This window comes from Cricetulus griseus, chromosome 3 (assembly GCF_003668045.3).
Source record: "Cricetulus griseus strain 17A/GY chromosome 3, alternate assembly CriGri-PICRH-1.0, whole genome shotgun sequence".
Lineage (NCBI taxonomy): Eukaryota > Metazoa > Chordata > Mammalia > Rodentia > Cricetidae > Cricetulus > Cricetulus griseus.
In genome coordinates, this window is record NC_048596.1 from 131575987 (window position 1) to 131602758 (window position 26772).

Below are 26772 nucleotides of genomic sequence, written 5' to 3' on the forward strand. Positions count from 1 at the left end.
ATTTATGTGACATTCTTGAACTGACAGAATTGTGGAGAAAAAAATAGGTGTATGGTTGCTGGATTAGTAGATAGAAGTAGGATAGAGCATGAGTGGCCATAAAAGGACAGCGTGAGTAGTTGTTACAAATAATGGCACTTTTTAGTGCTATGACTGGTGGTGATGACTTCATGTTTACGTGTGATACATATGGGACTAAACACACCCATGCATAGAATTGAGCACATGTGAAATGGTAACATCAGAACAGGGCTGGCAGTATCACATCAATGCTTCTGTCCTGGTTGTGATGTACTATGTAATTCTGCAACATGTTATCACTGGGGGAAAGTGGGCAAATTATACATCTCTCTGTATTACTTCTTAAAACTAGATGTGAACCTAGGATTTGTCAAAATATAATGCTGTTTTTAAAAATATAGAGGCTAATGTTTGATGTGAGACACATTTGCCTTTGTCTTCATTGCGGTGAGGACTTAGTTTAAGGGTGGAACAGAGTGCAGTGGAGACTATTCCCAGATGCTACCTTATGATATACACAGTCACATCCCTTTTCTTAAATCCCAGAAATAATAATACATAAAAACAAACATAACCAAACACATGGCAAAACTCATAAGCACAGTGTATAAAGTAAAATGTAAATGTTTCCTTCTATGCTCTGGTCTCATCCTACCCACAGCCTATTTCCCCCAGGGAACCTCATTTTCATCAAAAGTCTGGCAGGTATTTGAAGTCTTGATACACAGAGTATGGGGAGAATGCTGAGTCCCTGAAGAGAGCCTGGTCCCTCCACACAGGATCACCTTCTGCTCCCTTCTGCATGCCTCCATCCCGCTAGCTTCCCTTAGGTTTTGGTCCACTTCACTACTCCATCCCAGTACAAGACACCATCCTCTCACCTATCCCCACCTATTTAAACCAGAGCCAACTGTTCAGAAACATAAACATGCCAACTCATCCTCAGTAGCATGTGTATTCATCCCTACACTTTTGGCTCCCATGAACTACTGTAATAGACTCTGTGAGGCCACATTACATTGCTCTAGTTGAGTTATTGGGGACCCCAAACTAGCTTTCTGTTCCCCTGGATTAGGACTGGTCACTACTGAAGAGAATTGAGTCCTCAGAAAAATTTTTAGCAATGTGGAACCTAGTGAGGTCGCATTCATGTGGTGGAGTCCATGAATATCCCCTGTTGGCCATAGTTTATGAAACACTGATTGGATCCTCTTGAATATTCAAAAACCCAACAGTGAGGGCCTTTTGCTGGGTAATACCATCAAGATAGCTGTCTTAGTTTCTGTTGCTATGATAATAAAACATAACTAAAGCAATTTGGGGAGGAAAAGGTTTATTTAACTTACACTTCCGCATCACTATTCATCTTGAAGGAAGCCAGGACAGAAACTCAAGCAGGGCAGGAACCTGGAGGCAGGAGCTGATGCAGAGGCCATGAAGGAGTGCTTTTTACTGCCTTGCTCCCCATGACTTGCTCAGCCTGCTTTTTTTCTTTTTTTCTCTCCATTTTTTATTTAAATTAGAAACAAGATTGTTTTATATGTCAATCCCAGTTCCTTCTCCCTCCCCTCCTCCCCTGCCCCCCACTAATACCTTACCTATCCCATACCTTTTCTGCTTCCCAGGAAAGGTGAGGCCTTCCATAGGGTGTCTTCAGAATCTATGGTATCCTTTGGGATAGGGCCTAGGCCCATCCCCATGTGTCTAGGCGCAGGGAGTATTCCTCTATGTGGAATGAGCTCCCAAATCCATTCAGCCTGCTTTTTTTTTTTTTTTTTTTCCGAGACAGAGTTTCTCTGAGTAGCTTTGGAGCCTATCCTGGCACTCACTCTGGAGACCAGGCTGGCCTGGAACTCACAGAGATCCGCCTGCCTCTGCCTCCTGAGTGCTGGGATTAAAGGCATGGGACACCAACGCCTGGCTTCAGCCTGCTTTCTTATAGAACCCAGGACCACCTGCGCAGGGATGGTACCACCCTCAATGGGCTGGGCCCTCCCACACTGATCACTAATTAAGAAAACATCTTACAAACAGATCCTATAGAGAAGCATTTTCTCAATTGAGGTTCCCTCCACTCAGATGACTCTAGCTTGTGACAAGTTAACACAAAAGCATCCAGCACAATGTCCCATGGATGACATGAACATCATCCCTTTTCCCCAAACCTGTCACCTATTTTTTTTTTTCAATCTGATTACTGCTCCATGTTTGGCCTTGCAGTCAGAATGGCACTCACTCACCACACCTGTGGCCAGCCTTCCCTCCAGGAGTGAGGACCCCAAGCTGGAGCACACAACATTTCCTTTCCTTACTGGGCCTGTACTGCTAGGGCAGCTTCTCTATGCTGGTGCTGGTGTACTGTGTGTGTCATATGTGAGTCAGGTGTGTGTGTGCTGTCCTCTGTGGTCACTAGCCAGAGGGATCCTCCAGGGTAACACTCAGAATTGAAAGGGAAGGCAGTGAGATACGATGGAAACAGGAGGAGAGAGGAATGTTTTCCAGAGAACAGCTGAAACTCTGGTGGGTTTGAAAACGGTGAAAAGATAACTCTTCAACATGGAGTTCAAGTTACTTGAAGGGCACTACTACAGTTTGATGTCACTCTGCCTGTATTCTTCTGTTTTCCAACCTGGCAAATGGAACAAGAATTCGCCATTTGTTGCGTAGATACTTGCTAATTACGAGGCAGAAACTTAATCTGCTCAGACTTGATTTTAGAGGAGTCACCCAGTCTTACCTGCTCATCACTTACCATTTCCCACCGTAGTTCTCTGAAAGAATGGCTAGCATCCTTTCCACGGATCCAAGAATGGCACGATGAATGATCACAGGCCTGCTCTTATCATCCCCATCCTTACTGAAAACATGGAAACTCACGTTAGGTACTTCCCTAAGGCCAGTTTACCCCTTGCCCTATATTCAGTGTTGTCTGGTATTACTATTTTCTTTTTCTTTCTTTCCTTTCTTTTTTTTTTTTGGTATCTTCATTAGGAAATTTTTTTATTGGCAGTTTTTCTGAGACTTTGCCTTTCTTACTAATCCTTCTTCATTTATTTGTAAATCACTTTGTCAGAGAACACTGTAAATACACAAAAGTCAAGGAGTATAATAAACTCCACTCACCCTTTCTGAGCTTCACAAACGTCCACTCATAGACAGTCTTATTTAATCCAATTCTCCCCTCATCCACTGCCCCACTGTAAGCCTTACTTTTCCAAAATACTTCTCACATTTATTTTAAAAGTCCACCAGTCAAATTTACCTCACAGACCACACACTGCCATGACATGGACTTTACAGTTCATCATTCTCCTATAGGAAAAAACTGATGAAGCCAACTATGACTGCTAACTTCAATGAAGCAAGACACACCAAGACCTGTGCACACACTCTCAGAAGGTAAGGCTCAGGTTACTCAGCATGTGTATGCTATGACACGGAAGAAGTTCTTCTGAGAAACTTTTTTCTCAAAGTCGTACCAGTTAGCTACTTATAAAACACACCTGAGACAAATACAGAGAGATCCTCACTTAACACTAATGCACATGTGTTAAAACTGGACGCTGTCACTGCTGAACATTCACGCTGATGGTTGCTACAGACTCTGGCAGAAGTCTGTGTAGATTCCAGAGAGGATGGGGATCCAGAGGGTGGGGGCAGGGGGGCAGACACTCAGGAGCATCATGACCTTGTTCCTGTGTGGACCTTTGCTGATGTCACCTACTCCATGGGTGGAGCAACATGGAATACTCCTAAATGTTCTTTGCTGTTTCGTGTGGGAAATGAAAGGGAAGTAGGATAGACTCTTTGCAGGCCTCTGAGCATCCAATATATTCTGTCTCATCATCATTTCATTCAGCTAGTGACTGAAAATTATGCTTACACACTTCTGTTATGCAACAAACCTCAGAATGAATGCCCAGTCCCTCCAAACAATCCCAGTGGATTATACTTTGTATGTAAATTAGAAGAGAACCAGTAACTCTGACATATTGATTCTTCCCATTCCAAGAATGTGGACTGAACCTTTTCTTAAGTAACCATTTTGCTTTGAATACAACCTCCTGATGCATGCACCATACAAATATCATACCCTCTATTTCTTAAGTTGATTCCCCAACACTCTGCACTATGCTACTGCTTCTGTAAGTTCAATCCCCAGTCTGCACTGCAGACTGGATACACCACTCCAGAGTTACTAACTCTAAGTTCTATTCATTTCATCTGCAGGACTTTTAGACATGAGAGCTTGTACAAAGGCCTTAACTATCTGCACTCCTAGGATAATTCTGGGCAGCAATAAAACAGATAATATATGCACTGCCTTCCTGTTTCTGGGGAGATGCTGTTGTTTGTTGATAAATGTTCCTCATCATAATTAGATTTATTGAATCACTTCACAGGATGGCTGTTGAGCTTTACTGATGCCCTTCCTCAGGTTGTGGTCAATAGGTTAACACTGTCTCCACAGTAAGCCCCCTTGCTACCTTAAGATATGCAGCTATGGTGATACTTCACTCTCCTGCTCCCTAGGCCTCAATAAATCACATCATCCCCTTCTCCAAAACACACACAAACACTTGGTTCATCTCCCTTACACCACCTGCTTCTAACCATCAACCTCTCTAACCTAGCACCAGTGCTCCCCTACTCTTCACCCTCCATGCACTCCTAGGATGAATGGCTTGCATGGATGATTTAATTCCCCTCCACTCTTCCCTCAAGTGAAAAGAGGTTGTTCGTTTATTATAATAACCATCATAGGAAATAGTCTATGAAAATTACAGCATTTGAAATATGACAATAATTTTTCCCCTAAAGGGAAAGTTATAGCTGTTGGCAGTTTCAATGTAAAATCTACCAATTATCTATAAGACAATTAACATCAAATTTACCTCATCTTTTCCAGAAAACAGAACAGAGAGGATCACTTCCCCACTTGTTTTAAAAGACCAGCATTCTTAGATACTGAGATCTATCAAGGCTGGTACAGAAAAACAAAGCTACAGACCAATTTCCTGTATGAATATTCATTCAAATGCTGTCAACAAACTAACAGCAGGTCAAGGCCCAAGTGGATTTTATCCTAGTACTGCAAGGCTGGTTCAGTATTCTAAATAAACACCATCCACCATCTAAATAAACTAAAGAAAAAACATAACAGAATTCTTGATAAAACTCTTTGGACATTAGAAATACTAGGAAACATCTTTTTTTTTTCTTTTTGGGGGGTGTTGAATCCAAGGCCTGGCAAAGGCTAAGCAAGCAATCCATCATTGTACTCCATCCCAGTCCGGGAGGTGGCAGACTGAAGAGGTCTAGCTAGTGATAAAGTCAAAAGGAATACCCCAGGAAAGGATTACTATAGATCTCACACAACTAGGTTAGTTCTCAGAGAACAGGTTATTATAAAGCAGGCCTATCATGTGCACTTGCTGTCGTCTACAAAAAGCTATTTCCTTTTCCTTGTCTAGGAGACCCGTGCCAGATGCCTGTGCCATGCTATTTGGACTTTAGAGCTGCCAGAATTTTAGTCAAATAAATCTAGTTGCTTTATAAAGTAGCCAGGCTTAAGTATTTTGATCTAGCAATATAAATGGATGAGAAAAATCCCCAGATTACATAGACATCAACAAATGTTAGTATACAACATAGACACTAGAACTCAATGTTGCTTATGTTTGTATCGCCCATGATCTCAGGACAAATAATGAAGATATTAGAATCACTCACCTAACATATGTGAGGTTAAACCTAATAGGCAGTTGGAAGTCCAGCTGAATTGTAGCACACTGATGGTATCTGCCAATAGCATCTTTAATTTTTATATCGATCTGTAAATTAAGTAATATTTGCTTAGAGACAGTCTTCATGTTTTTTTTTTAACCTTTCTTTCTTTTTCTTTTCTTGTTTTTCAGGTGTATGCTCTACTTACTTTAGGGCCATAGAATGCTCCATCTCCTGGGTTCATTTTCCATGGTTTTCCAAATTCCATCAAGCTATTCTGCAGTTGCTATTTTGTTTAAAAAACAGATCATTAAAATTTTTTACTTTATTACATATTCATCTCTTTGCCCATATAGCTCATAAGTATCTATGCATATTTATTACATCCTACCTTCATTCAATGCATGCTCATCAAGCATCATTTGCATTCAATAAACTGCTGAGTGAGGATAATGCAAGGGTGAGCAAATGGTTCTGGCTCTGAAGTGTATGTACATTTTAGCTGGGGAAAATGCACTGTTTCCAAATTGTTCTAGGGGATTCTAGAAAAGGCCTTCCTTCCAGTGCAGGCCCTCTCTATCCTACACACTGACAGGGGTCTCTTAGTTTGCTTCTCTGTTGCTGTGATGAGACCATGACCAAAACTAACTTACTAACTTGGGAGGGAACAGTTTATTTCATTTCACAAGGACCAGGTCACAGTCCATCATGGAGTGAAGTCAGGGCAGGAGCCAAGAGGCAGGAACTGAAGCAGAGACCATCAGGGAACACTGATCACTGGCTTGCTCCCAGGCTCATATTCGGCCTTTTTTTTTTTTTTTTTTTTTTTTTTTTTTTTTTTTTCTTGTACCTTCCAGGACCTCCTGCCCAGGGGCAGCACCACTTTCAGTGAGCTATGCCCTCCCACATTAATCAGCAATCAAGAAAATGTCCCACAGACATGAGACATGCCTACACGCCAATCTGATGGAGGTAATTCCTTAATTGAGGTGTTCTCTTCCAAGATATATCTAGGTTTGTGACAAGCTGACAAAAACAAAGCAGAACAATGTGTCTCCTAGTGATGTGTTTGAGACCTACATGTCCTTGTAGGTGGGGCTTCCACACATGATGAGACCTGAGAGCCTTGATTCTGATTCCCCTTTCTCACTGTGTATAGTTGGTGGAAAGGTGGAGACAGAAGACTGCCAGTACTTTCCTTTGTGTTTCTTTGACCTCTGCTTCAATTGGGGGGCAACCTATGTGTTACTGGGGTATAGAGATGGAATTTCACTTTTGTCTTCAGCCTTAGCCAGTTCAGGCTTTATGGTGAAAATGCTTGGCACTTATTTATAGTGATTGTCCAGGAAAGTACTAATAGAAGAAACCTTGGGCCAGCATCCCTGGAGAACACAAGATATAATGTGTCAAACTCCACCCAGGCTTCTGTCATAACCACATACACTGGGGCCAAGGAGAGGTTTGACATTTGGTAAGGCAGGGGGTCTTTGGGAGGTGGTACCTTGGCACTGCAGCTAGAATTACCAAGAAACTGATTCCTGGGGTCATGATGGGCTTTTCCAGGGTCCCAGTCAGGGTGTGTTCTTGACAGAGAGAATTTCATTCCTAAGAAGACAGCAACATCCCTAGTGGGCCTAGATCTACAGGTACAACCTCCCCTCTCTTAGGACCAAGAAAAGCCAACTACATAGAGGTACTTCACGTCCCCTCCTCAACTGTATTGTTTTTGAAGGAGAAGGGATACTAGACAGAGAAACTGAGGCCCTGTGACAGCGATTGGAGAGTCCTGGAGCTCCCAAGGTATTAAAAATCCAAAGATAGGCCAAGGTTTAGAGAAGAGTATAAAGTAGAGGTCACCAAATTGTTATCAGGCCTCTGGGGACAGGATGTGGCAATGCAATGGGAACAGAATTGGCTAGAGAGAGCTAAGAAAGCTTTGATTGTTTTCAAGCCATCACGGAGACTTGTGAAGAAAGTGATGATGACAACAATGCAGCAACAACAAAATAAAACATTCATTTCACTGACTCCTAGATGATCAAAGGTGGTCACTGTGGGAGAAAGGCCTCAAAGTAGAGGAAGGTCTATCCTGTTATGCCATATTCCTGGGAGACCAGTCTTGTCTGCTAAACTTTAACCACATCAACCAAAAAGAGCAAAAATGTCAAGACTTCCAGACTATTAGTCCCCTCTTTAGTCCTTATAACCCACCCAATTCTACTTTTTTAAAAAAAGATTTTATTTATTATGTATACAACATTCTGCTTCCATGTATATCTGCACACCAGAAGAGGACACCAGATCTCATTACAGATGGTTGTGAGCCACCATGAGGTTCCTGGGAATTGAACTCAGGACCTCTGGAAGAACAGCCAGTGCTCTTAACCTCTGAGCCATCTCTCCAGCACCCCCCCTCCCAAATTCTAAATGGCTGGAGTGAGAATGATGACACAAAGAGCAACTGCACATCTGTCTTGTACTATGCCCATTATTAGCTCAAACACACGAATTCACTTAAGTCCTTGAGCACAGTCTCATGCAGTAGGCATTGTCACCCAGGCACAGCCAAGACCATCACATCTCATGTTCAGTCCCGATCCTTAGAGAGATGCAGACATGTGTAAGGAGGTAGAACTGCTGAGCCATACTTTTTGCCCTCTTGATCTCTTTCTATTTCCATGTGACTTTTAGGTAAACTGAGTCAGCATCCTTCACAGGGGAGGAGATCTCAATGGACTTTGATTCTCCATTCAGTAGGCAGAGAAGAAGAGCATAGTTAGGGCACAGGGCAGGGGTATGTGTGAGGAAGAGGCCCTATTACAGCTCAAGCCGGTGTCTGTACACCTCTGCCTGGCATCCATCTACTCCCTACATGAAAGTAACTGTTACATTCTGCATACAGTGTCCCCTATTCTCCTTCCTCCTGGTACAGGCATAGTGTCTGTGAGTGTTCTAGAAAAGGTGGACCAGCACTGAAGATTAGAAATGGGATCCCACACCAGCTTCAAAGTTTGGAACAGATGGTCACTGTAGCAGTGAGACCTGGCTAGCCACACTCCACAGTGTGCACACTCACTCCCCCACTCCCCAGGGAAGAAGTGCAGTTTCTCAGGTGTGTGGCATTTGTCACAGTGCTTACCCTTTCAGCTTCATCCCACATCTCAATTTCTCCTAGGAAGTGCTCCGGCCGCGTTGACAGGTTCAATTGAAAGGAGAAGCCAAACGTTGAGTAAACAGACTGCAGAAAGTGCAAGCACCCCTTTATTTCTTCTTCAATCTGAAATTAAAGCAGTTGAAACACTCAAATGGAACAACAACTTAAATTCATTAATGGCATTTTAAACAATACATTATTTGTGCCAAATAGTCACTAAAACTGATTTTAAAAACTTTTAAAAATTCTATGTGAAAATGAATGTTTGCCTGTATGTATGTGCCCCGCATGCATGCCTGATGTCTGCAGGGCCAGAAGTGGGTATCAGATCCCTTAGAAAAGGAATCATAGGTAGTTGTGAGCTATGAAGTAGGTGCTGGGAACTGAACCTGGGTCCTCTGCAAGAACAGCAGTGTTCTTAACCAATGAGTTATCCCTCCAGCCCCACAAAGCTTGGCTTTAACACCATGAAGAGGGCACCTTCCTTTGCTAACACTGACTAGAATTTGAGACTTATACACGGGCATCTTTAGTGTATGTCTGCATATATGTTTTTAGTGTTTCTTTGGGTTCTGTATAGCACTGTAACCTACAGGTGTCATGAAGTTCAAATGAGTGTAGAAACTCCACTTCCTTTTACCCTCCTCCATGAACAGCATTATTTGCTTAAGCATTTCCTCTCTGCATATTCAAGTCCACATCAGGCAAGGCTATATTTTTGCTTCAACCATTGAGTATAACCTAGAAAACTCAGAAGGAAAACAGAATATTTACCTATTTTTACTTTCACAATTTTAAAGTCCCTCATGTTCCAAGAGTCTGCCTCACTCCCTACCCATAGCCACCCTTCTGAAGCATGACTGATATCTTTACTTCTCCATTACTCCAGAAGGATAGTTTCTCTAGACTGGGAATGCTAGGTTAACAGTTCTATCTGTTAGTCCTTGAAAAAGGCTGGACCACTGATGACCACCCTCTGAAAAGCTGTCATTCAAGTGAGGATTTTTTTTTTCTCTTCTAACTCTTCATTTCCTTCACTCTGCCTTCAATTTTCTTTTTTTTCACATTTAACTCACATTTTAGTATAGATTTCTCTGGGTGTGTCCTGTTTGGAGATCACTTGGCTTCCTGACTGTGGACTCTTTTAATGGATTTGACAAGTTCTCAGCCATCATTTAACAACCCTCCCCTCTCCCTGCAGAGGGTGATGACATGGAGGTCAGGTGGAGGTCAAGCATGGCCAGTCCCTTCCCCAGCTGCATTTCCTGCCTTTAATATTCTATTTTTATTTTCTATCTATAGATATTTTCTTCCTGTCTCCTATGTTCTGCTCATGAATCCAATTACTGAGCTTTTATTTGGGTTTTTAATCACACATTTCATTAAATTTCTACTTAGTTCTTCTCTATGATCTTTATTTTTTTCCTTGGAATTTTCCCTTTTCTGAGTCTTGGAATGGTTCTCATTGGTTTGAAATGGTTTTGTAACTGTCCCCCAAAACATTATGAATATCTTTGTCATAGAGCTGGAGAGACAGTTCAAGTTGGATTCCCAACACCCACATCAGGAAGCTCACCACTGCCTGTAACTCTACCAGGGGTTCTGTCGCCCTCTACTGGACACCTGAATATCCCCCCACAGAGGGGGGGGGGAGGGAGGGAGAGTCAGACAGACAGACAGACAGACAGACAGACAGACAGACAGACAGACAGACAGAGAACAACAAATCTTGAAACTCTTCACCAGATAATGCTAAGATAAGAGAACTTACTCAACCTAATGACAAGCACTTCTGAAAAACCTAAGTAGGAGCAAGATAAAGATGTCACCTCTCATTGGTTCTATTAGTAATTATTATCCCAGGGAATCTCTTGATGCAAGAGAGATAACAGTGCTGAACAGTGTTGCTATTCAAGGGTTGGCTGTCCTTTTTCACTCAAGGTGAGGTTCTCTGATTGTTGGTGCAATGAGTGTTTTTAGTTTCTGAGTCCTGGGCATTTAGGATAAGATTCTGGATCAGAAAATTGTTTTGGTTTATCTTACTAACACTGTTCCAGCCAGATTCCTCCCAGGTGGGAGTGGAATTTATTCTTCAGGACTCCCAAGGATGAATGGGCTCATTCTTGCTACTCAATGGCTTGGTTGCTCTGGCTCTAGACTAGAGAGTATATGACCTCAACACTACTGGACATTTTGGCCACACAATCTACAAGTAAAACATTTCCATTTTTCTTTCTAACCTGGATGCTTGTTTATTTCTCTCTTGCTTATTTGCTTATATATCTCCCTTGCATCAAGAGATTTTCCAGGACAATAATTTTCCAGGACATTAATTACAAATGGAACCAATGAGAGGTGACATCTTATCTTACTCCTATTTAGTTTCTTCAGACGTACCTGTTATTAGGTCGAGAAAGTTGTCTTGTAGGGGACAGTGTAAGCCATGCCTGCTAGAAGCTGGCTACAGGTGTGCCTGACCACGCCTGTCAGGGTGTGGTCAAGGTGAGGTCAGGATGACACATGATAGGACTTTAAGGGGCTGCAAGGCATGGGAGCCCCTTCTCTCTGGCCTCCCTGCCTTGCTGCCCCTGGCACCATCTGGCTTGCATTTGACTGGTGTTTATCCAAATAAAGATATCTTAGCCAATCATCTTGTAACATTGTCTTCTTTCTTTCTTAAGAGTTTTCAGTGGGGAACAAATGTTGGGTTTTACCTGATGCTTTTCTGGCATCCACTAATAGAATAAATATTGAGATATGCCTTCTTTCCTTTTTAAAATTAGCTTTACGTGTATGAGTGTTTTGCCTGAATGAATGTCTGTACATATGGATCCTGGGGACCAAACTTGGGGCTCTCAGCATGAACAAGAATAGCAAGTGTTCTTGACCACTGAGACATCTCTTCAGCTTCAAGATAAGTTTTCTTTTCTTTCAGTTGGATGATAAGGTAAATTACAATTGTTCATTTTGTAATATTAAACCTGTATCTAACATTATATATCTTCTACTTCTGGGACAGAGTCATCTTGGTTAAGACACAGTGTCCTTTGTGTACCACATCCAGATGAGTCTTTTCTAGAAATAGCACAGTCATGCTTTGTTTCAGAGCAATGGAACCCTCCTAGGAAGAGTTGATAATGACTTCTTCATCTTCAGTTTCCTTTAAGATTCTGCCTAGAATTTCCTTTAGTGTTTAGAGTCAGTGAAACCAATGTGCACCGTCAATTTAATTTCTGTAATGGCCACAAGGCCACTCATTGACTTCTACTTGAGTAAGCCTGGTAGTTTGCATTTTTCAAAGATTTGTCTACTTTATCCAAGTTGCCAAATTTACTAGCATAAGGTTATTCATAAATATGTCTGAAGCATGTGGCTTTAGACTTTGGCAGCTTTAAAAGGCCTGGTAGCTTTCTAATCAAATATTTAAACTTAGTCTATTTAATTGTTGGTCTAATAAGGGTTTTTTTTTTACAATGATAAAAACATATAAAGAATCTGCAGAGTCTGTACCAATGACACCCCATTCCTAATGCTGGAAACTCAATGCTTTTCCTTAAGCCCTAGGAGTTTTGTTGATCCTCTCAGTGAACTTGCTTTTGGGTTTTGTTGTTGTTCTTTCTTATTTTTCTGTCTTCATTTGACTCTGTTGTTTCTGGCATGTGCATCCTGGCAAGGAGCCAGTCGTAGGGCAAGGCTGCTTCACTTCAAGATCCTGTCAGGGTGCACTAATAACCTAAATTACTCCAATAAGGCTCTAATTCCTAGGGTTTTCACCACCTCCCTGGAGTGCTGGGGAGCTCACCACCAGCTGGAGGCCACGCCTTCAGTAACAAACTTGAGGGGGAATTTAAGAACCAAATAGTAAGTCTCTTGTTTGCCTATTGCCTTAGATATGGTTTCAGTTGCTGTGATGAGACACCATGACCAAAAGCAACTTGGAGAGGAAAGGTTTATTTTGCTTACACTTCCACATCACAGTCTGTCACTGAGGGAAGCCATGGCAGGACCCTGGAGGCAGGCACTAAAGTAGAGGACATGGAGGAATTCTGCTAACTGGATTGCTCTGCACAGTGTGCTCAATTTCTTATAGAATTCAGAACCATCATCCCAGGGGTGGCACTGCCCCAGTGAGCTGGGCTCTACCATATCAACCATCAATTAAGAAAATTCACCACAGGCTTGTCTATAGGCCAGTCTTGTCGGGGCATTTCTCCAGTTGAAGTTCTTTCATCCAAACTAAGCCTGGTTTGCATCAAGTTGACTTAAACACTAGCCAGCGTACTCATTATTACTTTCCTTTCTTTGTCTTGCACTGGGTATTATTGGCTCTTTTTCTTTTCTTGGTTTCTTAAGTAGAAGTTGAGGTGATGTAAATGTTCCTATAGACATCATTTTAATGACGTCCTATAATTTGTGATGTGCTTTTATTTTTATTGCATAGATCATATTGTCTCATTTTATTTTGAATTTTTCTTTTGATTTATGGGTCATTTAGAAGTGTGTTGCTTAGTTTCCAAATAGATTTCTGATATTGGTTTTTACAGTGATTTCAATGGTCAGGAAACATATTTTATCAAATCCTTTAAGTTTCCTGAGACATGTCATACAGTGCAACATCTCTTGGCAAACAATCCACATGCTGTGGTTCTATGCCAGACCAAACTGTCTAGCAGTATTTGATGGTGACCGTTGCATGGCAATTTTAAACAAATACTCCTAGTTCCCTTAAAATATCCCACTTGTGGAACTTGAGTTAGTAAAGTAAGTGAAAGAAAACAATAAATGTCATGCCAGGAAATGACTGGCCTCTTAACTCTAAACCAGAAGATCATGAAGGGTTTCACTCTGTGAATGTGCAGAGTCAAGGGCACACTTCACACTGCACAGCAGCTGAAAGACCCTGAGCTGTGTGTGGGTCTGTGGAGCCAGCCCTCCCAGTGTCCTTGCCTACCTGCTCCACCATGCAGAAGATGTGAGCATCATCCTGCTGGAAGCGCCTGACCCGGGTTAAGCCACTTAAAGTTCCCGACAGCTCATTTCTGTGAAGAACTCCAAAATCAGCAAACCGAACAGGCATTTCCCTCCAGGACCGTGGGCGATGTGCAAACATTAGACTAGATAAGACATGGGATCAAACAGGCTTTACATGATGGAGAGAAAATTGGTCATCTAATACTATGAAACTAAGTCTCAAGATGTACAAATGCCTCGTGCTGAGTCTTCCATCAACAGGCAATTTTTTCTCCTATGATTATTTTTTTATTTATCGTTTGGGCCCTGAGATTGAACCCCATGCCTCACATACTAACAGCATGCCATACACGTGACTGACGACCCTAGCCTCTTCTAGGAAAGACCAACTTCGGGCTGCCATCACCGCAACATTGAGGAAGAAGAATCCTGTCCATGCTGTCTCTTCCTGAAATGCTGCCCCTGCCTCCCCGTCAGAATCATTACTGATCAGGACTTTGTGGATCTTACTGTAATCACACAAACAATATGTAAGAACTAAATATCCTATGAACATGCATATTTTAAAAAGAAGTTCCATTCTCTAGAATGAAATGATGGGTTAAGATGATTAATTGTCTCCATTCTTCCCATTACAGGAAATCACTTAAAAACACAAAGCAACAACATGCAAAGCTAACTCTGATGAGGTGCTATCTGCACATGCAGGGTCTGCTTCGTGTCCAGTACTCACCAGTGCCCTGGACAGTTCATGGGTTTGAGGGCAAAAGTGTCCTTTTCAACATCAAAGGTAAACATGTTGTTACTGTAATGCTGCCAGTGGCCCGAGGTTTCCCAGAGTTTACTGTTGTACATGTTAGGAGACAGCACCTCAGTGAAGTTACGCTTGTGATATTCCTCCTTGAAGATAAATGGTTGATGTTAAAATTTGCCAAGTTAGAACTCAACTCCAAGCAGAGAAACACTATGAGCAACTGTTTTAAAACTCAATATCACATCTTTTATATATTTACTTCACAGCACAACATGGTACTGGCATTTGGATATGAAGTATCGCTTAGACTACTGTGCTGAAGGTTTGGTCCACAGCTGGACTCAAGCATCAAGAGAGGACTGAGCTGTGAGAACTGGTCATCAGTGGTTCAACTCACTCTTTGGATTCCAAATTTGATGACATTGTTGGGCAGTGATGGAAACTTTCAGAGGCAGGGCCTATTTGGAGGACATTCATCCCCAGATGTCTGCCTGGGGCCTGCATCTTCTGAATCTGGTCCCCTGTATCTCTCTTTCCTCAGTTCCTGGCTGTCAGGAGGTGAGTTGCTTTGCTCCTCCAGCCCTTCTATCATGATGCCCTGCCTCAGCCCAGCCCCAGATGGCAGAGCCAGCCAACAATGGATGCTGGGAGCCAAAATGAATCCTTCCTCTTTTAAGCTGTTTCAGGTATCTTACAGAACAAAAAGTCAAACAGATGCAAATAGTATAGACACAAATGTTTCAGTGCTTTCAAACTTAGTAACTGAAATTCTATATACATAGAATCTTATTTCACTATAACTATTTCACTAAACTTATTTCACTATAACTAAAACCTTCGAGGTTCTATGTTCTTAATAAACTATACACCTTTATCCCATGATTTGGAAGACCTAATAGTTTTATAACTTGTAAATCTGAATGCCATGTTCCATGTTATAGTACTGGCCCATGCAGCTTTAAGTAAAAACAAACTGAGAATTTTAATTTGTAGTACATCAAGTAGTACCAACTTGATGTTTATGAAGTCACAGCAGTTTCTCCCACCTATTAGCAGCTTCTTTCATTAAATCCATGAGGCTAAGAGAGGACAAACCTCCAAGTATTTTTACAGTTTTATTTCTCTTTAATTCAATATATCAGATTATTACTTAGATACTCTTAAATCATTTGTAAATAATTTAATGAACACATGATATAAATCTAGACCACCATACTTCAAACAAGTAAAAAATTATTTCTCACATACTAAAAAACAAAAGCATACTTTTACGGTGGAAAGAGCTGCCCCTGGTGTTTTTCCGCAAAGCACAACTCTCATTACAATGGCAGACATGCTGGACCTCAGTTACCCACAGGGTACTGAACCACCCTTCGTGCTTATCTAGGTTAGAAATCCTCAACAAAGTCATATGTCACATGAATGGTGGCAATTATTTGGTAATTATGACAGACAGTGCTGTACATTCAAATAAAGATGATCTTGGAAACCAAGAGTCTTCATGTATATGTGTGTACGTAAGTGTGTATTGTGTTTATTAGAAACCTCTTCTAAGGCTGAACTAAGGAGATGTTCAAAAAATTATCCATGCTGAATACACTCACATTAGATATCAATGTTTTATCAAGGTGTTTAGAAATCATGTCAGACTATTTTTGGATAAAGTTTTGTGTTCTCTCCTCAAATTCATTTGCTGAAAACTTAACCCTAAAAGATGGCATTCGGAGGTGAGGCCTCAGGCAGCTGATTGGGCCATAAAGGTATTGAAGGATTAGTACCCCTTTCAAAGGGACCCCTGGACATCTTACGAAGCTACCAGAAAAAGGCGGCTGTCTGTAACCCAGAGCAGGCCCTCAACAGACCTACTTCACTTTTTTGGTACCTTGATCTGACTCTTCTAACCCTTGGACTACGAGAAACACCTTTTTTACTATTTATAAGCCACTAAATCTCTAGAACTTTGTTATGGCACAAAGGACCAAATAAGACAATTTTCTATGAAGCAATGTATCAGTAGATACCATATTTATCTACAGATGAACCTTTTGTTGTTGTTTACACAGGGCTTCACCATTAGCCCAGGCTGGCCCTCACACTCATAATCTTCCTTGCCTTGGCCTCTCAGGCATACCCCAGCATGCCTGGAAGTCAGCAGATACTACATTTTTAATATAAAATATACACACATAGGTTATATGTATCTCTTTATGACATAACACACATATAATATGTAATCACATAAAGGAAGGAGACATTTGCTTCTTTTGGCTCCTGACTGCCTGCTGAGCTGGCATAGGCCAGTCTTCTGCCCTTGGACTTGGGTTTACATCACCACCTCCCTCTATGGCAATTCTGCACAGAAGTCTCCTCCTCTGTGTACCCACTTGGTCTATTTCTCTGGTGAATCCTGACTAATATTTCTCGTGACTTGTGGCTATGTTTAACCAATGGAAAACTCTGAAGATTCCGAGAACAGCAGAGGGAAGCTGGGGTACTTGCCTCTTCCCCACTCCTTCTCTACCTTGAGTTTACACTGGTTCTGACATTGCTTTTTACTTAAGCTCTGTTCTGTGGATTTTGGCTCTCTGGGAATCTCCTCTTCTTCAGACCTAACAGTGAGGACAAAGCAACTCCCCCTTGGGTCATCCTTCTGTGCTCCACCATCCCTCTCTAGTCCCTCTTGTCTAGACAGACTCCTGTCACTATTTCCTTCAGCAGGCTCTTCACCTAACCAATGTGTGCATCCCTCAGGACCCTCTCTTCACAGAAAGGAAGTGGTCTGAGACTTAACATGCCTGCAAAGAAATCCACTGCTTCCTTGAGGAAAGAGGAAGCCAGCAGTCTCCAGGTGACGAAAACATCTCCTTCTCCCCTCTATGAGCCCTAATTATGCCTCAGTGAATCAGGCAGATCTGGAAATTCAAAACACATGACTGACAAGATTCATAAAGGGAATGTCATACACTGCTGGAGGAATACAAAAATAATAGTCACTAAGGAAGGGAATCAGTGTGATGTTTTCTTTCTTTCTTTTTGTGGTTGTTTGAGGCAGGGTTTCTCTGTGTCCTGGAACTCGCTCTGTAGACCAGACTGACCTTGAACTCACAGAGATTCACCTGCTTCTGCCTCCCAAGTGCTGGGATTAAAGGCATAAACCACTACTGCATGGCTAGGGTGATGTTTTCTTTTAAAGTTCAGCATAGCTTGCCATGATACCCTGGAATGATTCTCCTAGATATTTGCTAAAGTAAAATGAAAATTTACGCTCATACAAAAATCCATACATGAATATTTTTAGCAAATTATTTACAACTGTCAAAACTGAAAACAAATATCCAAATGACCTTCAGTCAGGAAGAAGATAAATAAGCTGTGATGTGTCTAGACAATAGAATACCATTCAGCAGTAGAGGTGGACCACTGAAAAACCTAGCAGATACATTAAGCAAACTAAGACCTCCTCGAGGTTATACAGTTATAATTCTATTTAGGCACCACAATTTGGGGATAGAGAATGAATCTACTGAGTTTACCTAAGATTGAGGGTGAGAGGGGATTTAGCTCAAAATGTGTAGCAAGAGGGAATTGCTGGAGAAGATAAAACTGTTCTATATCCTAATTGTTACAGTGGTATCAAAAAGTTTATGCTTCACCACATGAAATTTTAAAATAAATAAGATTCTTTTAAAGATAAGAGTGGCAAAGGAAGAGGCAGTGAATGGACAAATCCCAAGATGGAAGAATTGGACAGAACTGACAGCACCTCACTATTTACGCGTGGCCTATTGTCCAGAGAGTTGGCAGCCAACATAAACAAAGATGCTTCACCTTTACATAGTACTAGCAGGAGTCATCTTGCCTCAGAGCTTTGGAGTTCCCTTTGTGTCTGGAAGAATGTGTCACCTAGCCCACCTGGCTGTGTGAACGATCTTCCACAGAAATGTAGCTCTGGCTCAGAGGAAACAGGCCCTGCCCACCCTGCTTCGACAGACTCACTGTACTCACTACACACATTCCTATCTCCTGCCCTCACCTGGGCAGACAAGGACTTGGCATCAAGCCAGAGGCTGTTCTTACTGGACTGGCAGATAGTCTCAGCAGCCTGACAGTGCCAGGAATCTGTCCCACGTGCATGCCCTCCCGGGAATAGTGATTCACAAAGACAGAGGTTCACAAGGGAGAGCACAGGAAAAAGAAGACATAGGTAGCCAAACACAGGAAAGTGAACTACACAATATTCCTCTTACAAAAGATATAGTTTAAGTTTAAAAACAAAGAAAGGAAGAAAATAAAAAGATATTATGTAAGTTAAACATATGAGAGCTGGTTTGCCTATATTAATAACAAAACAGACTATTAAAAGGTCTGTAAAAAAAGAAGCTAAAAATATAAAATGGAAAAAAGAAAACATATTCAGCAAATGGTGCTGGTATAACTGGCTGTCAACATGTAGAAGAATGTAAATAGGTCCATATCTATCACTATGTACAAAACTCAAGTCAAAATGAATCAAAGACCTCAATATAAATCCATCCACACTGAACCTCATAGAAGAGAAAATGGGAAATACATTTGAACACATAAGCACAGGCGTTCACTTCCTAAATAGAACACCAGTAGCACAAACACAGAGAGCAACAATTAATAAATGGGACCTCCTGAAACTGAGAAGCTTCTGGAAAGCAAAGAACTTGGTCAACAAGACAAAATGGCTCCCTACAGAATGGGAAAAGATCTTCACTAACCCCACATCTAACAGAGGGCTAATCTCCAAAGCATATAAAGAACTCAAGAAACTAGACATCAAACTACTAAATAATACAATTAAAAAATGGGATACAGGTCTAAACAGAAAATTCTCAACAAAACAATCTCAAATGGCAGAAAGACACTTAAGGAAATGTTCAACATCCTTAGTCATCAGGGAAATGCACATCAAAACAACCGAGATACCAACTTACATCCATCAGAATGACTAAGGTCAAAAACACCAATGACAGCTTATGCTGGAGAGGATATGGAGAAAGGGTAACACTCCTTCATTGCTGGTGGAGTGCAAACTTGTACAGACACTGTGGAAATCAGTATGGTGATTCCTCAGAAAATTAGGGACCAACCTACCTCAAGACCCTGCAATACCACTGTTGGGCATATACCCAAAGGAGGCACATTCATACCACAAGGACATTTGTTCAACTATGTTCCTAGCAACCTTATTCATAATAGCCAGATCTTGGAAACAAACTAGATGGCCTCAACTGAAGAATGGATAGAAAAAAATGTGGTATATTTACACAATGGAGTACTACTCAGCAGTAAGAAACAATGGCATCCTAAAATTTATAGGCAAATGAACAGAACTAGAAAAAAACCATGCTGAGTGAGGTAACCCAGACTCAGAAAGACAAATAGTATGTACTCACTCATAAGTGGATACCAGACATAAAGCAAAAGATACCCAGCTTACAATCCACAACCCCAAAGAAGCTAGAACCCTCTTCCAAGAGCAGATGGAAGCAGATGCAGAAATCCACAACTAACCAATGGGAAGTGAGGGAGGAATGATAATATGAACAAAGGAGTCAAGACTATGATGGAGAAACCCACAGAATCAGCTGACCCAAGCTAGTGAGAGACCACTGACTCAGCTCTGCCAAATAGGGAATCTGCATAAGACCAAACTAGACTCCCTCAATATAAGGTGACAATAGTGTGACTGAGGCAATATATGAGGCCACTGGCAGTGGATCCAAGATCTAACTCTAATGCACAAACTGACTTAGTGGAGTCCATTCTATATGGAGAGATACCTTGCTCAGCCTAGATACAGGGGTGTAGAAAGTGGAGAGGTGCCTTGGTCCTACCTCAACGAGATGATGGGAACCTGGAGGCATGAACTGATGCAGTGGCCATGGAGGGATGCTGCTTGCTTGCTCCCATGACTTGCTCAGATACCTTTCTTATACAACCCAGGACCACCTGCCCAAGAATGGTACCACCCACAGTGAGCTGGGCCCTCCTACATCAATCATCAATCAAGAAAATGACCATAGACTTGCCTACCGGCCAATCTGATGGATGCATTTTCTCTATTGAGGTTCCATCCAGCTTGTGTCAAAACAAACAAACAAGCAAATAAACCAGGACATTGAGTTATTATTTTCCATCGTGACAGAGGGTGAGCAATTCCACTGGAAGACAGAATCAATCTCTCTAGTTATTCTATATATTATATAAAACATAAAATTGAAAAATTATTAAAGGAGGAAAGAATCAAAACCACATGACTGAAAATTAGAGCTACAACTAGCTGAGGTTGCTGGGCATGGTGGCACTTGCTGTAACCTCAGCACTTAGGCAATGGGGCAGGAAAATCAGTAATTCAGCCACCCTTGTATATATAGGAAGTTTAAATTTAGCCTGGGTTACATGAGACAATTAAAAAAAACAAGCAAATAAAAAAAACAAACATAAAATACTAGGTCACTGGAAGTTCTTTTATACATACTGAGACCAATTACTTCACACAAGGGTATCTGGGAATATAAAGGGCTCAGCCCTTACCTTGACATTAGAGACCCCTGGGGTTGTGTATTTAAATGCTTTCCAATGCTGCAACCCAAACAATCAGACTTGAGCCTGATCACCAGCCATGTCTGTCTTGCATCTATAAGAGATAAGAGAGCCCTTTAAGACCACCATAAAGGCTTTGTGCTTATTCTCCACTGTCCACACCTAACTTGGAGTTTCAGGTACCAGGGCTGTGCTGACATGGAAGCAAAGAGAGTGGCATTACCACCCACCAAAATCTCCAGACTCTTCAATGACCCTTCAGGCCTCACTCCCCTGCCCCTGTTCTACTGCCTCATAATGGCTGTCCTTATTGGAAGGAGTGCAGGCCAAGTGCTAGCTAGTCCAAAGAGGTCAGCCTCAGCCTCCATAGGCACAGTGCAAGAAGAGAAGGAAGAGCTGTAGTCACAGTGAGGGCATAGCACATGTGATGGATGCACATTTTCCCAGAAAGGACCTGAAGAAAGTGATCTCTTGGATGAGAGTTAGGGAGAAACAAGCAGGAAGAAAACATGCTCAGAACAGGAGTTCAGAATCTGAGACATGAAGACAGCAGCCAGGGTGAAGAAGAACAGGTGGAGGTGCTAAAGTCAGACATGAGGTCACAGAATGTAGCATGAAGGTAAGACTGGAGCTTTGTCTCCATAACAGATACGAACAAACGGTTTATCAAGCCAACTGGAACCTCTGCAAATAGGCTGTAAGCAGCACGCCATCTTTGGAAGGAGTCTAAGAGTGATCAGTGATCAGCAAACAGAAATCAGGCAGTAAAACTAGGAAGATCGTACCTCACTCACTGTTCGGTATGTTCTGAGAAATGCACTGAGGGACAGTTTGATTGAAGAACATCAGAGTTCACTCACACAAACTAAGAAAACAGCAGGAACTGAATCCTATGGGACCACAAGACTGCCTACTATATTCTGGACAACACGCTCTTAAGGGATCACCATAGATATGTCAACAGCAGACCACAGTGCAAGGCTGTCACTGTTACAGGAAAGACTAAATAGGGGAAGATTGGAAAGTTAGTTCCAGCAGTCCAAATGGCCCACCTCTGAAAGGTATCTTCAAGCCCTAAGCTTGCAACACTAAGCATGCTCAATCACAGGGTGTCAACACAGCCTCATCCCCTCCTGGAGATGTCACACTGTAGTGAGCAGAAGGCACTGGGGCCCATTAGCCACATTTGAGAAGCAGTGGCCCTCAGAGCAGCATTCTCTGCCGCAGGAGATCTACACTCAGTAGATCACGAATGTTCCACACCCTTACAGACTTAGGGCAATGCCTGCATCTTATGAAATTCAAGAAAGTAAGCCATCTCCATGTCTTCAGGTAGATTCTGACATTTTATAGTAATATATTATATTATATAATAATATATTATATATAATTTATTACTATAATAATGAGTATTATAGTAATAAATAAATAGTAAATCCTTATATTACTAAAATTTAATGGAAACAATTATGAGAAAAGATAATAAGACATAGAACACAGATAAGTAAGAATAAGAATATTTCAAAAAATCAACTTACTCGTATGAAATCTGTAAGTGTATTATAAATGAAGGCCCCTCTTGGGAGAAAGAAGCAGCTTCCAGGGCTCAGGTCATGGAAGAAGAAAAGTTCTTGTTCCTAGATTGGAACAATAATTGCATTTCAAATTTTGTCTCTTGCTTAATGTTTATCATATCTGATGCTACAGTCATAAAATGTCATTTTATCCTCCCATCATCCATTACTAGGTATCCCAAAGTCCTTCAGTATCTATCCAGATATATAATTATATAAAATAGCACATGTAAAATTATCAGTTATATTTATGATTACTTTACCTCAATTTGGCTGTTCTGTTATCTTTTGTTCTTCACTAATTTTTTTAGTATAAATCAGTAGCTAATTGACTAAATTCTCATCCTACATTTAGAATATATGTCTCATGTGGGGACAACATAATAAGATGAGAAAAAAGTCCATTGCAGAAGGCGGGTTTCAAGTGATGTGACCCTTCTAATGATGCCAACTCCTGAGAGTCTGCCTTGTGCACAGAGGGCCTTGCCAACTACTCCTCACAACAGATGTGGACAGCTTCATAAATGAATATTTTTGTCCATCACATGACATAGCTCAATCCTTGAAGGATGAAGATTAAAACCCTAGGCCCACCTACTTTATTTTTATATCATGATAAAATAAACTCTCACAAGAGCTTTTAAAATTCTAACAAAAGATAGAGGATGTGAACTGGTTAGCAGACTTTTGGAGTGTGGGTATGGAAGAACTCAGCCACAGGCAACAAGTGTCAACAGAACAGAACACAAGAGAGAAGAAGAAGAAATATTAGTCTTGGTTTGTGTGGTGCAGCCATGGACAACAAAGGTGTGTCTGTGTGATGATAGTGTGGGTGTACCTTCCCAATTTTCCTGTGGTCCCGGCTCTTGGCTTCCTCTTGGAACTTCTCCCAGCCCTTCATCATTTTGCTATCAGGAAAGGATATTCCATAGATCCTCTGCAATGTTTCCATCTCAGGATTGCCTTCCCAATATGTTGAGGAGTTCTAAACATCAGCAAGAGACTGGTTTGTTGCTTTTTTTAATCAAACATTAGGCAGTAACACCACTCTGCAATGTGTATGCAATTTTCTATTATAGCATCCACAATGCTCAGATTTTGTAGTGCTCAGAAGAGTCTTAAAGTGAGTCTAATAAAAAAAAAAACTTTACATCCAAATTATAGCACTAATCAGTAAATTGCATAAAGTGTCCCCTGTGGCTTCTAGGAATGAAAGTGACAGGGAACAGTAAGGAGGGAAGACCACAGGGGAGCAGCTGTGATCATCAAGATGGAACCAGAAAAGGCCAAAGGTTCATGGAAATGTCAGCCTCTCTGGTCTATGGCTTGAGGTGACGAGCATCAGTGGGTGATGGGTACTTAAGACCTGAGTTTCACCTTGAGAAAACCAAGGTCTAGAAAGGCCAGACCTCAAAGTCAGCCCCACTGCTTATGATTGCCAGGGCAGGCTTCCACCCCCTCTGCTTTTCTCTTCTGCCTGTGGTACATTATTCTCACGGTGCAGAAAGATGCTCTTGTTCTCATTGGGCAATCGAAGACATCTACCGCACAGCTGTCCTTGGTGTCTGCAGAGGTTAGTTCTGCCTCCTCCACAGACACGAGTCTCTTATATAAAATGATGCATTTACACATAACCCGTGCAAGTCCTGCATATTTTAAGCCACCTCTAGAGTACCTAATGCAAAATAAATGCTATGTATGTATCTATTGTAATGTTCTATCTGGGAAATAATGACACCACTACCACCTCACCCCACCATCCCCAAACCCATGTGCACAGTCTATACATGCTCAACATAGGTACAATTTGTTTTTCAAATATTTCCATCTGGTGGTTGATTAAATCCATGTATGTGAAATCTGTGAATACAGGGGCATCTAATAACGAGCAGTATACTTTAAAACTGTATAGAGAATTAGAGGAATGGCTCAGTAGTTAAGAGCATTTGCTGCTCTTGCAAAAGATATGAGTTCAGTTCCTAGCACCCACATCAGTCAGTAACTTCAGCGATCTGACACTTCTGGCCCCTGCAGGGACACACACACACACACACACACACACACACACACACAAATAAAGATAAATCTTTAAGAAATGGCTATATAAAAATATATGCATTATAGTATTTAGAATAAGATTAAATAATAATTAAAAACTATATAGTGTTTTAAGTATCAAGATTCTAAAACATTACTTTTAATGAAATAAGAATGGAGTTTAAAATACTGTCATGACTATAGCAGACATGAGTGAAATCCCTTATGTAGTTTACCTTATTTGCTATATTTATAAACTTAAAAAAAAATCCTTACCTTGAAAATTTTTATGGCTTTAATTTTTCCAGTGTGTCTCACATGGGGGCCTTTACAAAGGTCTATTAATGGACCACATCTATAATGAGAGATTTAAGACATGCCCAGACATAGTTACAGCTTTTTTGATTGTTCATTATAAACCACAGTACCATACTGTCCCAATTAGCATTAACTGTCAATTCGACACAGCCTAGAATCACCTGAAGCAGAGTCTCACTTGACTAAAAGTCTTTATCAGGTTGGTCTGAGGACTTGTCTGTGAGGGAGTGTCTTGATGGTCTTAATTGACATAGCAGTGCCCAGCCCAGCATGGGAAGCACCTTCCTGGGCAGGTGGTCACTGGCCATGTAAGAAGCTAGCAGAGAGCAAGTCAGGAATCAGGGTCTCTCTCTCTCTCTCTCTCTCTCTCTCTCTCTCTCTCTCTCTCTCTCTCTCATCAGGAAGCAGGGACTTTCAGGAAGCAGGGACTTTCATTCTTCCTCCCTCCCTCCCTTTATTTTTATTTTTGTTGGTTGGTTTGATTTTTTGAAAACAAGGTCTCTTTATGTAGTCCTGGCTGTCCTGGAACTCAATATGTAGACCAGATGGGTCCTGAAGACAGAGCTCTGCCTGCCTCTGCCTTCCTTCAGCATGGTTTCTGTTTCAAGTGCCTGCTTGGTTTCCTGCCTTGACTTCTCTCAGTGACTGGCTGAACCACTGATAGACCAAATAAAGCATCTCCTCCACTAACTTGCTTTTGCTCGGCGTGTTTTATTACAGCACAGGAAGGCAGCCAGGACACAAGTTTTAGGTGAAAGGCTGCACTCTTTACACATGTGGAGCAAGCAAGCTTTAACTCAGGGTCAGTGAGAGGAGGGATCCCTTGAGCCTCAGATCACAGATTGCTCTCTCTATGCAAATCCAAACACCTCAGAAGATCTTCTGAAGACACTGTGTATGCAGAGATATCCTTTTTAATTGTCCATCACTTGTGATAAAACCAGAAAGCTACCCTCTGTTCCCCACCAGGACTCAAGGCAGCTTTGCTAAGCTCCAAGACCCCACTGAGCCGCTTAAAGCTGGTGCACACAAACCTGTAAACAGTGGTCGTTGGAGTGTTGACTTTCTCCTTCAGAATCCGGCACTTAAATTTATTGTACTACAAAGAAAATGTTTACCTATTATTACAAAAGTGTTCTAACGGGGAAACTATGATCCAGCAATTCCATTTCATATATATATTATATATAATCTTATATATATAATCAGCATTTCAAACAGAAATCTCAATGCTCACATTCATATCAGTAGGTACACAATTGTTAGAATGTAAGCAATTCCAATATCTATGGGCAGATGAATTCACACACACACACACACACACACACACACACACACACACACACACACACACGGAAGGGGTTATTATTTACCCTTTTAAAAAAAAGAAGAAAATTCTGACATAGTCTGCAACACTAGTGAGTCCTGATGGCCTTACAGTGAGTGAAACAAGCCAGTCACAAAGGTAAATAGTATGTGACTCATTGAACTGAGATTCTTATCAAATTCACAGAACAGTAAGCAGAGGGCTGCATGCCAGGGTGGGTTGTGGAGGGAATAGAGAGTTGGCTCTCAATGGTAGAGTTTTCACTCTGGAAGATGAAACAATTCTGAGAGTTGATAGTGCTGATGTTTTCATATAT

At 41.4% G+C, this 26772-nt stretch overlaps 1 protein-coding gene across 2 annotated transcripts in view; it reads right to left on the reverse strand.

The window, feature by feature from the left end:
* Tars3 (threonyl-tRNA synthetase 3) overlaps positions 1–26772 on the reverse strand; it is a 44560-nt gene that overhangs the window by 3682 nt on the left and 14106 nt on the right. Inside the window, exons 7-16 of one of the 2 annotated variants that reach the window (XR_003483895.2) lie at positions 26164–26228; positions 25088–25166; positions 23613–23759; positions 22739–22837; positions 14607–14773; positions 13854–14016; positions 8888–9025; positions 5957–6034; positions 5755–5855; positions 2774–2874 (exon numbers count right to left, since the gene is read on the reverse strand). Coding sequence is in view for 1 of the 2 variants with exons in the window: in XM_027408092.2 (XP_027263893.1) it covers positions 2774–2878; positions 5755–5855; positions 5957–6034; positions 8888–9025; positions 13854–14016; positions 14607–14773; positions 22739–22837; positions 23613–23759; positions 25088–25166; positions 26164–26228 (1142 nt within the window). In the remaining variant the exon portion in view is untranslated. Of the gene's footprint in view, positions 1–2773; positions 2879–5754; positions 5856–5956; positions 6035–8887; positions 9026–13853; positions 14017–14606; positions 14774–22738; positions 22838–23612; positions 23760–25087; positions 25167–26163; positions 26229–26772 lie in introns of both variants that reach the window. The other variant, XM_027408092.2, reaches the window with a different exon arrangement.